This window comes from Sinocyclocheilus rhinocerous, unplaced genomic scaffold (genome assembly GCF_001515625.1).
Source record: "Sinocyclocheilus rhinocerous isolate Xijiao unplaced genomic scaffold, SAMN03320098_v1.1 scaffold592, whole genome shotgun sequence".
NCBI classification, from domain to species: domain Eukaryota; kingdom Metazoa; phylum Chordata; class Actinopteri; order Cypriniformes; family Cyprinidae; genus Sinocyclocheilus; species Sinocyclocheilus rhinocerous.
The window spans coordinates 582,325-594,817 of NW_015642562.1; the positions used below are offsets into that span (position 1 = coordinate 582,325).

At 35.4% G+C, this 12,493-nt stretch overlaps 1 protein-coding gene across 2 annotated transcripts in view; it reads right to left on the reverse strand.

Annotated features, from left to right (window-relative positions):
- LOC107756215 (arf-GAP with coiled-coil, ANK repeat and PH domain-containing protein 3) overlaps positions 1-12,493 on the reverse strand; it is an 18,318-nt gene that overhangs the window by 2,633 nt on the left and 3,192 nt on the right. For both annotated transcript variants that reach the window (XM_016573251.1, XM_016573252.1), the window contains 14 exons: positions 11,912-12,095; positions 9,000-9,044; positions 8,818-8,913; positions 8,644-8,718; positions 7,641-7,744; positions 7,156-7,207; positions 5,932-6,032; positions 5,597-5,708; positions 5,279-5,457; positions 4,289-4,358; positions 3,706-3,797; positions 3,535-3,614; positions 2,542-2,696; positions 372-481 (listed from right to left, as the gene is read on the reverse strand). In XM_016573251.1, coding sequence (XP_016428737.1) covers positions 372-481; positions 2,542-2,696; positions 3,535-3,614; positions 3,706-3,797; positions 4,289-4,358; positions 5,279-5,457; positions 5,597-5,708; positions 5,932-6,032; positions 7,156-7,207; positions 7,641-7,744; positions 8,644-8,718; positions 8,818-8,913; positions 9,000-9,044; positions 11,912-12,095 — 1,455 coding nt within the window. The remainder of the gene's footprint in view (positions 1-371; positions 482-2,541; positions 2,697-3,534; positions 3,615-3,705; positions 3,798-4,288; positions 4,359-5,278; positions 5,458-5,596; positions 5,709-5,931; positions 6,033-7,155; positions 7,208-7,640; positions 7,745-8,643; positions 8,719-8,817; positions 8,914-8,999; positions 9,045-11,911; positions 12,096-12,493) is intronic.

Consider the following 12,493-nt stretch of genomic DNA (forward strand, 5'->3'; position numbering starts at 1 on the left):
TCATAAGCGCAGCGCTGCTTTGTTTACAGCGGTAACCCAGGAAACACTGCGCAGACAAAGCTTTAGTTTGTTTATATGAAGAGATTTGTTTTATTTGTGTAACTTACTTATTTGATTTGGGGTTTGTTTTAAGATTTCAATTTAGTTTTGTTATATTTCAATTTCACAAAGAAATGTTCAGCAATAGCCTAATAAAACGACACCTTTTATATTTACTGTATAATGTCTTCAATCTCATTTTGTAAAAAAAAATAAAAAAAATAAAAAATCGGGAGAAAATCGAATCGTGCAATCAAAATCGTAAATCGAATCGTGAGTTGAGTGAACTGTTACATCCCTAAGTCGCTCTGACAATCCAGGTGGTGACGTACCCTGTGTGTCCGTAGGTGGCGGCAGCGTGCAGAGCTCCCTGTCCGTGCTGATCCCTGTGATTCACATTCGCGCCGTTCTGCAGCAAAAACTCGCACGCCGACAGCGAGCCCTGCCAGAGAAAACACACACATACCGTCACTGAAGACGCTAATCACATACATTAATTGTGACCTATTATGCCCCTTTTAACAAGATGTAAAATAAGTCTCTGATGTCCCCAGTGTGTATGTGAAGTTTTAGCTGAAAATACCCCACAGATCATTTTTTATAGCTTGTTAAAATTGCCACTTTTAGGGTATGAGCCAAAACTTCACATTGCTTTCATATGCAATTTTTAACTCCCACATTCCTATTTACGATCATTCTGGAAGCAGGTGAAGCAGCATCAGTGAAAACAGGCATAACTTTAGCAACATTATCCTCACAGAGTGCTGAGAAGCTCTTTCAGAAAGCAGTGGTGGACGAAGTACACAAATCAAGTACTTGAGTAAAAGTACAGATACGTATAATAAAATATTACTCCAGTAAAAGTACTCCTTTTTCAATTTTACTAGAAAGACAATTTGGAAAACAAACACGTGATGCTTACTTTGTCTGGAGCTGATGTTCGCGCACAAAGCATTGGTATTGATCTCTAAACATATAGGGGACTTTACATATTTTTTCCAGGATATTTCCTTTTAAAAATTAAATTTAACCACAGTGTCCTCAGCGGCTCAGAGGGAGGGAGTCTATGGAGACTCCTATGTTCGTTGGTGCATCCCAAAACACAACACTTGTAATTAGGGATGCACGATACTGAGATACTCGTACTCGTACTTGTTAAAATAACCCGATACCAAACGCCGATAACACACAGCATGTGATAAGTGCCATATTCAGACAAAGAAACACAGACAACAGAACAACAGACAGCAGAATGGGGTTTTAGAGATTAAGAAAGTCTACGAAGTTTATGTCTGCAATTAATATAATGTTAAACATCCAGTATTAAGGCTTGTATAGCTGATGTGAGCGAGCTGAGTGCGCGAGCTTGTCGAGCGAATAGCCCTTTCTCACAGAAATCACTGTTTGTAGTTTGTAGTAAACCAATGTACAAGTTACTTAGCGGAAAGGAAAGCGAGAGAGCGCACTTCTGTTGCGTGATCTTTATTGATGTTCGCTCACTTAGCACACGCATCCTTTGGATTAAAACTAAAGCGTAAATATAAAAACTAATTTATAGGGACACTCACTATAAACAACACTTATTTTCAACCTTAAGCATACCCAACTTTATGGTCATGTTTTGCTTGCTTCATGAGTGTTTCTGCATTATATGAGTTGCTTTGGAATAAAAAAAAAAAAATCGGAGCACATTTCAGACGGAAAAAATGCGACTTGTATTTCTGAAAATATGTTCATCACAATTCGGAGATTTATAACGAGTGGTTCTCTGCATTATTACAGCAAAACGTGTGATTACAGAACTGAGCCTGCAATGGAGCAGCTCTAATGCTATTAAATTAAAGATGATGTACCAAAGAGCAAAAAAATGAACAGTGAAAGTAACAAAAACGTGAAAAATACATTTTAACGGGCATAATTAAGTGTGAAAATAACTGAAGGATATATCTATTTGATAAATGAAGTAGGCCTAAGCCAACTAACATTATACATATTCTTTTGGTTTCTGAAGCCAACATTTAAAAAATTTACAAATGCAATGAAAATACCGGTATCGGGACTCGGTATCGGCAAGTATCAAAAATAAAAGTATCGGTATCGGCCAAGTACGGGAAAAAGTGGTATCGCTGACATTGTATATTTCCAGCAGCTACAGCAAGAAAACAGTAATGGCGGACTGCTGCTTCTCACTCAGGCCTGTGTCTATGCTAATGGACCTTTTTCACATTTCCGGGTTTCTCGGCAGCGGAAGTCATCATAGTTGGGTTAACTTCGAGAGCAGTGAATGGGAGAGAACCACAAATATATTTTTGCATTCCCATTTGCTCAAATAGATAGTGTTTCCATGACTTTCAATAAAAGGAAAACAATTGAGAGAGGCTGATAACTGCAGTCGGAAGAGAAAACGATGTCAAATTTACCGTTCCTCCCATAGAGCTGCATTAGAAACACCCTCGCATTAGCACACTTTAAACAGCGCTCGCACTCTCGGCTGTCACTCACCCCGATGGCTGAACCAATCAGAGCCGTCCGTCCCTCCCGCTCAGGGTTACTCCAGTTCACTTCCGCCCCCTCGGCCAGCGCCGTCGCCATGGTAACAAGATCACCACTTAGCGACGCCTGATACAGCCTCTCACCGGCCCGTAGCTTTACTGTTTCTATGACAATTAATTCAAATACTTATTATAATAAAAATAATTTTAAATGAACTGTTATTTAATTTAATGTTTAATGTGATTGAATGCAATAATACTAAAATATTATATTTCATATAAACATTTTTTAGAATTAACTTATTAATTACATTATTTAATGTAATTAATTAATAATTAGCCTGAGGCCGCATCCCGTGACCCTAGTACAGAAGATAAACGGTTTGGAGAACGAATGGATGGAATTAAAACAATAATATTATTTTATTACAATTATTTTAAATTAAAATAATTGTATTATTTTAATGAATTAAATTCATTTTGTTATATAATTGTATATTTACATTAAGTCATTTAGCAGATGCTTTTATCCAAAGCGACTTACAAATGAAGGCAATAGAAGCATGTTAATTATATAAATGTATTTTTAAATTATATTTTATTTTAACAATATTTTAATTAACAATTACAATATGTTTATTATTTAATTAAAATAATTTTAAATATAAAAAATATTAATAATTGAAATAATTTTAGATTATTTTAAATAAATGCAGTATTTTAATTGTAAAAGATTATTTAAATTAAAATAATTATATAATTTATTTAAAGCAATTATATTATCTAACTATATATATATTTTTTTTTTTCATTTTAAACATTACTTTAATTAATAAAATACTTTTTAATTATACAAAAATAATTAACAATTAAAATAATAATTTTAAATTAAAACTATTATTTTAATAATAAAATAATTATTTATCGAAAGCATATGAGATGTTTTATATTTAAAAGAATATTAAAAGACTATTATAGATTATTAAAGATAAACAACACTCACCAGCATCAGGACCATCAGGATCACGTGTCACAAATCTTTTCTCCACATACTTAAACCGGATCCACTGTTCTTTATCCTGCCTGAGAGAGACAGTGAACATGCTCATTTATACATTCTTAATATATAACAACATACAGTACATGTGAGAAACAGACCCTTCCTGTTTCGTACCGTGGACTGTCTGCGCTGGGCTTCTGCACTCCATCTGCTGGGTTACGCTCATAAATGCCATTAATGACTTCATTACCCAGAACGCACAGCAGCTGTGGGGGCGGAGTTATAAACACAGATCAACCAATGGCACTAGTTGCTGTAACTAGGTTTTGGAGTGATGGTTTATATCAGAGATTTTGATAAAAGAGCTCAAATGATGTTAAAGGTCCCATGGCATGAAAATTTCACTTTATGAGGTTTTTTAACATTAATATGAGTTCCCCTAGCCTGCCTATGGTCCCCCAGTGGCTAGAAATGGCGATAGGTGTAAACCGAGCCCTGGGTATCCGAGCGCCTTTGAGAAAATGAAAGCTCAGATGGCCCAATCTGGAATCTTCCCTTTATGTCGTCATACGGGGAAAGGTTACCTCCCCTTTCTCTGCTTTGCCCGCCCATGAGAAAATGAGCTACTACCGTGCGAGGCGAGCGCAATATTTTTTTTTCCTCGAGAGATAAGGCCTATATAAAAGCATCTAAAAAGCAGCATGTCATGGGACCTTTAATAAAAATGAAATCAGGCCGTTCAGACCGAATGACAAACCTTTAACTGTTCCGGATCCCAGGAATCAAGAGTGAGCGATCGAACTTTGGACAGATGTACGCCGAGACTCCTGTCGACACAAACCAGCAACCTCACATTTAAACAAATAAACCCATTCAACATCAGTGTTCATGAGGAATGCTACTAATAAAACTACAGATTATCTGTGTTTACAGACTTTCTGAGTTGTGAATGTTGTGTCCTGTTATACACAGCAAAAATATCCATTTTATATTTAATTTTATATCGTTACACAATAAAATGAAAAACAGTGAAAGTCTATGAAATTGGAAAATAAACTTCCCAGTACCACTGAGATATCATTATAGTTTTATTAATATTTTGAATTCGTTTTTATTTTTATATTTTCAATTTCATTTACAATTTAAGGTTTTAATATTTTTGTTAGTGTTTATTCTTTTTGTTTTGTTTTTAAGTATACATGTATATTTTCCATTGTCATTTTAATTATTTTATGTTTTAGTAATTCAGTTGTATGTTTTTGACATTTTTATTAAATATGTCTATACAGTTTTTATTCATTTTCATTTTGGTTTTAGTTATTTTAGTACATCAAGTAAAACTGAATGAAAATTAGAAATGCTTTCCTGGCAACTAGCTGAAATAAAATAAGTTAAAATAAATATTATTTTATTTATTGTTTATTTTATTTCAAGTAACAGAAACTGTTTTTATGGTTTTAGTTAACTATAATCACCCTGGCTGGACTTTAACATTCAGGTGTGTCCCAATTCGCGCACTTATGTGCTATTCTATGCCATTTTTAGTATAAATTGTGAAAAAGTGCACTTTAAATGCCTAAATGATGCACTTAATTAACCAAAAAAACAAGACTTCATGCACTCAACTGTCAGCTTTAATTACATACTAAAGAGCATCTAGAATCTGAAGTTGGATGACAAAATAACCTTATATAACTCATACACTAGATGGTGCATCATTTAAGCCCAGCAGATGCTCAGACATCACCTGTGGATCCCCGAGCACTCGATGCACATGGTGATGCCCAGGTTAACGCTGGCCCAGCGAGGCTCCGCCTCCCCGCAGTCACAGCAGCGCTGGTTACCGTTGCCACGGAGAGCCACGCCCAGAGCGGGGGGGTGAGGGGGCGGGTCCGGAGCGGGCGCGGGGGCGGAGTGCTCCTTCACCTAAACACACACAATATGCAAATAACAAACCTTTTGACCGATGAATATATATAAATATTATATAAATATATAAATCATAGAGATATATATATATATTAAAAAAAACTCAAGTACATGTTTACAAATGTGTGTGTTGTACCTGAGTGTTTTGTTCTGTTACTTGATCACGGTACGCCATGTCTATACAGCCCTGAACAGCGTTAATCCACGCCACCTTCAGCTCCTCCGAATCAGCCTGTAACACACAACACCTGTGTACACAAACACATGATTACTAACACACACACACACACACACACACACCTGACAGCCTATTAATGAAAACCAAATCTGTTTCTGTATAAACAGCCATCATTCAACTAGAAGACTGGACTGGAAAATAATGCTTTCAGCTACGAATCAGTTTAGCACATTTTAACACACATTTGACAGATTTTAGAGCCACACTGATGTGTGTGTGTTTCATCGTCTTACTTCTGCACTGACAGCAGCTCAAAACAGAAACGGCGGTCGATCACATCCAGAGATTTCACAGCACACAGACGCAGATCATCGAACAGAACCACTGGCGGCTCCTGAAACACACACACACACACACACACACACACACGCGCACGCACACGCACACACACGCGCACGCACACGCACACACACGCGCACGCACACGCACACACACGCGCACGCACACGCACACACACGCGCACGCACACGCACACACACGCGCACGCACACGCACACACACGCGCACGCACACGCACACACACACACGCATGTGTGTGCGTGTGTGTGTACGTTCGCGTGTGTGTGCGTGTGTGTGTGCGCGTGTGTTTGTGTGCGCGTGTTTGTGTGTGTGTGTGTGTGTGTGTGCGTGTACGTTCGCGTGTGTGTGCGTGCGTGTGTGTGTGTTTGTGTGTGCGTGTTTGTGTTTGTGTGTGTGCGAGTGTGTGAGTGTGTTTGTGTGCGCGTGTTTGTGTGTGTGCGAGTGTGTGAGTGTGTTTGTGTGCGCGTGTTTGTGTGTGTGCGAGTGTGTGAGTGTGTTTGTGTGCGCGTGTTTGTGTGTGTGCGAGTGTGTGAGTGTGTTTGTGTGCGCGTGTTTGTGTGTGTGCGAGTGTGTGAGTGTGTTTGTGTGCGCGTGTTTGTGTGTGTGCGAGTGTGTGAGTGTGTTTGTGTGCGCGTGTTTGTGTGTGTGCGAGTGTGTGAGTGTGTTTGTGTGCGCGTGTTTGTGTGTGTGCGAGTGTGTGAGTGTGTTTGTGTGCGCGTGTTTGTGTGTGTGCGAGTGTGTGTGTGTGTGTGTGTGTGCGCGTGTTTGTGTGTGCGTGTGTGTGTGCGCGTGTGTTTGTGCGCGCGTGTGAGTGTGTGTGTGTGCATGTGCGAGTGTGTGTTTGTGTTTGTGTGTGTGCACGTGTGCATGTACCTACTTAACCATATTTTGGAGACAAATTTGTACCGAAAAGTGAGCTAAACCTGACAAAATCTCCAAAAACCTCCCTTTGGGGACGTCCTCATTTGTAAAACTGGTATAGTGCGCGTGCTTGTGTGTGTGTTTGTGTGCGTGCGTGTGTGTGCGCGTGTGTGTGTGTGTGCGTCTGTGCGTGTGCATGTGTGTGTGAGAGTGTGCATGTGTGTGTGTGAGTGTGTGTGTGTGTGTGTGTGTGTGAGAGAGTGTGTGTGCGTGTGTGTTTGTGTGTGTGTGTATACCTTGTGTGATTTTGAGTAGATTAACTGATTATTTTCAGAGTAAAACCAGCACCTGCGAGATGGAAACCATTGTTAAAAATATATCATTTTTTCAGCACTTGACATTATGTTAATGTAAACAGATCTCTGTCTCTTCAGGGTTATGAGCGTTAACAAACTAAAATCAATGAATCATTTTTGTTACTTAAAATAAAATAAACGATAACTGAAATCAATTATTCAAAATTTTTAACTTATTTCATTTCAGCTGGTTGCCAAGGCAATTTTTCTCATTTTCATATTTAACTTGATGAGCTACAATAATTAACACTGAAATAAAAAATGAATAAAAAAAACTAATCAAAATGATACAACACACAATTATTAAAAACAAAATTAAAGACAAATTATTACAACATTAAATAAAATTATATTTAAAAATAAAATGAACAAATTCAAAATATTAATAAAAGCTCTAACAGCATCTCAGTGATAGTATCTCTCACCTCTTCCATGTCTTGTTCTTCTTGCGCGAGCGTTTGAACAGGTAACCCTGAATCGTTCCTCCGTCAGACGGGTTACAGACAATAACCGCTTCTCCCGACGCGTCCTAACGTTAACAAATGCACAGATTAACTACCAAAACTCACTATGATTAAACAGACAATCTTAAAAACATCCTGTTGACATACATGCATTTGAAAAGTAAGTTATAAACACTATTAATTTAGGATCATTCATTTACTTTTATATTTTTGTTAATATTCTGAATTGGATTTTTATATTTTCACTTTTCACTTTAATTTTACTCAAATTGTAGTCATTTTGTTGTGGGGGTTTTTTTATATTAAATTTAACATTTACACTTTTATGTAGTTATTTTAGTACTTAAAGTTAAACTTGAGAAATGTAAAAAAGTTACAATTTAATAAAAATAAGATAAGTTAAAAAAAAAAAGTATTTTGATCTTTTTTTCTATTACAAATATCTAAACCAATTAAAAATATTCATAAAAAGATACTTGATAATTACTTGAGAAGCTGATTCAAGACATTAAAGTCTTGTATACTGATAAGAGTTTATGCTTAAAACAAGAAAAACAAATCTGTCAGTGGGGCCATAAAAATAATCTTGTTTTTTCTTTGAATCAAGTTTATTCTTCTTGCCCCACTGAAAGATGTTTTTTTCTTGTCTTAAGCATAAATGCACTTCATTGCTTCTCAAGCAAATGCATCTCCACTGAAACATTTTTTAAACATTTGTAATTGAAAACAAGACAAAAATGCAGAGTAGGAAAATAATGTTTTGCAGTATGTGGTGTTCATATTTTAGTTTTTGAGAGCATTTCATTGAAGTAAGATGATGTTATTAATATTTTAGTCTGTTTTTCAAGCTAAATCTATTTATATAAAATCATAAAATAGAGCTCAAAACTACAGACTTGGACTGAAGTGCAGATTTGTTTTTGCTGTGCTCATCAGTGTTTTATAGCGAGTGTTATTCTCTCACTCTCTGCTGGACGAGCAGGTGTGTGTTCTCCAGGTCTTTCCTCTTGGCAGTGCAGTCAGACGCCAGCTGAGAGAGCTGAGCAAAGATATTACTCATGTTTAACTCCAGTATCCATAAAACATGTAAAGTGTTTATCTTGTGTCCATATGAATATCTGATGTGTGTATGTGTGACCTGTGAGGCCATCGTCTTCATGCTCGGTTCTAGATCTCTCAGCAAATCGAATCCCTGGTGGAAAAACGTGTACTGAGCGTGAAAATACGAGAAGACCTGCATGAGGGGAAAAAAAGATGATTTTAGTCAGTTTACAAGATGTTATTGTATTTACAAACCCGGCTTTCTGATTAACAGCTCACCGAATTCAGAATATCCAGCTTCTGTTGGACCTTGAAATTATTCAACTGCAAGAAAAGGAGAAAAACAATAAATTTCTCTCTGGTGAAATTGGTTCTGGTGAAAATTTCTCGCTGATAAAATCATGAAATTAATAAGATAGAAATAGCAAATACATTTTTTTATATTTTTTTTTATTATTTTGCTCTTGGGAAATTTCTCTGGGTGAATTTCTCTCTAATAAAATGTTTAAAAATGAATTAAATAAATACTAAATATTTTATTTCTCCCTACAAAACAAATAGAATGAATGAATTAATTAATTAATGCATTTTATTTTTATTTTGTTCTGGAGAAATTTCTCTGTGTGGGTCATTTTCACCCAGATTTCCCAAATAGTATCAAATAATAAAATACATAAATAAAAATAAACAAACAAACATTTTAAAAAAGAAAATATATAAATACAAAATATTCCTTCTTTTTTTTCAACCAGTAAAATAATAAAATATATAACTAAATAAAAAAATTAAATAAAAAAATACATACATTATAAAATTAATTTAAAAATAAAAACAAAATATGAAAAATATTTTTCCTTTTTATTTTGTTCTAGGATAAATTCCTCTGGCTTATTTCTCCCCGATAAATGAATAAATACATAAATAAAATAATAATAATAATAATAAAAACCTGCAAAATAAATATTGGGAAAAAACATTAACTTTAAAAAAATATTTTTATTTTGCAGTGAAATATGATGTTCGTGATTCATAATGACATGATCAGAGTAACGTCAAGACTTAAAAGAAAAATTCGAGCTGATCGTATGAGGTGATATTTGAGTGATGTGTAACATGTGCTGTGTCTGGAATCAGAGTTCAGGATGTCAGTCCACAGTAAACAGGATCTGAGTCAAAACAAGCAACAAGAAGCAGCCAATCAGCTTCATTCCTGCAGGTGCTGACATTATGATGTACTGATAAATCTTCACTCTTCTGCCAAGAGCAGAACAAACCTACTGACTTTCATAGGTTGTTTGCACATGACGTCACTGATGACGTGCGAAATGCAGCTGGAGGGCAGGAAGTGATTTTTCTCCGTAGGAATCACTAGCAGAAACTCAAAATGCCTGTGTTTTGAGTTGTTTATGGATGCTCAAATTGGCCAAACCGAGAAACCACAAGGAGCTTTTATCGTGTACGAAAATGTGTTGTTCATGAGTGGGGAAAAGTCAAGAAATTGGTTGAAAAACGCAGGAAATGTGGCTTGTAAACCTGCGTCTGCGGTCGGGAGGAGCGGAGCCGGCTAATGCTCGTGTGTGCAAATGATTAATATAAGATATAATAATATATTAAGATATTAATAAAGATAACCATTCCGCAGCAGTATGAACTATGTGACATTCTGTAACAGAACTGTCACCCAGAACATTCTGATGCCAAAATGACATGACTATGACATCACAATCATGAGCTTATTATCATAAGACCGCCCACATTCACAAATCATTCAGTATTTAGTGACCTGCCCTGAATTTGACAAGAATTTGTCTTAAAAGTACAGTAACAACAACAACAGTTTAGTTCTACAGGTCAGAAAATGATCATAAAAACTAAATTAAAATGGTTTTGATGACTAAAATTATGTGCAACAGAGTGATTATAGTTAACTATTACTAAAACTAAAAACATCTATAAAAAAAAAACATTTTTGTTACTTGAAAAAAAAAAAACATAAAAAATAAATTTCATTTAGTTTAACTTGATATACTCAAATAACTAAAACTAAAGCTGAAAAAAAATCTATAAAAACATATTTTAAAAAAACAAAAAAATGGCAAACCCACAAAGCTAAATTACTAACATTTTTACTAAAATTAATATAAAAATGGAAAACATAAAAACTCATTTATTGTTATTATAAAACCTTAAACTTGTTTATTTCCATCTAATTGCCAAGGCAACATTAACATTTCTCATGTTTTAGTTTAGTTTAAGATGATGTACTAAACTGAAACAAAAAAACAAAACTATAGACATATATTTATTTTTTTTTAACTGATAGCAATAGCAAAAACAACCAACTAAAACATGATATAAAATAAATTGAAATCAGAAAATACAAAAATAAAAAATACTTTATTATTTATTTTATTATTATAAACCTTACATTTATTTTTCTCATCTAGTTGCAAGGCAAAATTTCAAATTTTTAGTTTAAGTTGATGTGCTAAAATAACTCAAACTTAAATAAAAATGAATAAAAACTATATAAGCATGTTTAATAAAATATAAAAAAAACTAATACAAATGATTTAAACACAGCTAACTAACCAAATTGTAACTACAATTAAAATGAAAACAGAAAATATAAAAATAAAACTTAATTCAAAATAATAAAAACTATGATAGTCTCTCAATGATGCTAAAATAACACTCATATGGACTTTAGGGAAAAACCAAATGTGACCCTGGAGCACAAAAGCAGTCTTAAGTCGCTGGGGTATATTTGTAGCAATAGCCAAAAATACATTGTATGGGTCAAAATTATCAATTTTTCTTTTATGCCAAAAATCATTAGGATATTAAGTAAAGATCATGTTCCATGAAGATATTTTGTAAATTTCCTACCGTAAATATATCAAAACTTAATTTTTGATTAGTAATATGCATTGCTAAGAACATCATTTGGACAACTTTAAAGATGATTTTCTCAATATTTAGATTTTTTTGCACCCTCAGATTCCAGATTTTCAAATAGTTGTATCTCAGCCAAATATTGTCCTATCATAACAAACCATACATCAATGGAAAGATTATTCAGTTTTCAGATGATGTATAAATCTCAATTTAGAAAAATGGACCCTTATGACTGGTTTTATGCTCCAGGGTCACATATGGTATGAAAATGTAGAATATAAGTAATGAAGTACCTGCAGGCAGTAGTCCAGGGCGAAGTGTTGGTAGCATTTGCGCGTGGCGAGCAGCAGGTGAGTCGCTCGCTCAGCGTCAGCGGGTTTGTGTCGGCTCACCTGAGCGCTTTTCACCACGGCGGCATCGAGATCGTCTCCGATCCGGACAAACTCACGGCGAGTGTCGCGAATCTGCGGCAGAAACCTGTGACAGAACAAACCGTTACGCTTTAATGCAGTGAAAGTGTGTGTGATGTGATGTGATGTGATGTGATGTGATGTGATGTGATGTGATGTGATGTGATGTGATGTGATGTGATGTGATGTGATGTGATGTGATGTGATGTGATGTGATGTGATGTGATGTGATGTGATGTGAGTGTGTGTGTGTGATGTGATGTGATGTGTGCGTGCGTGCGGTGGGATGTGTGTGTGTTGTGATGTGATGTGATGTGTGTGTGTGTGTGTGTGATGTGATGTGATGTGATGTGATGTGATGTGATGTGAGTGGGGGTGATGTGGTTGATGTGATGTGTGCGTGCGTGCGGTGGGATGTGTGTGTGTTGTGATGTGATGTGATGTGTGTGTGTGTGTGTGTGTGTG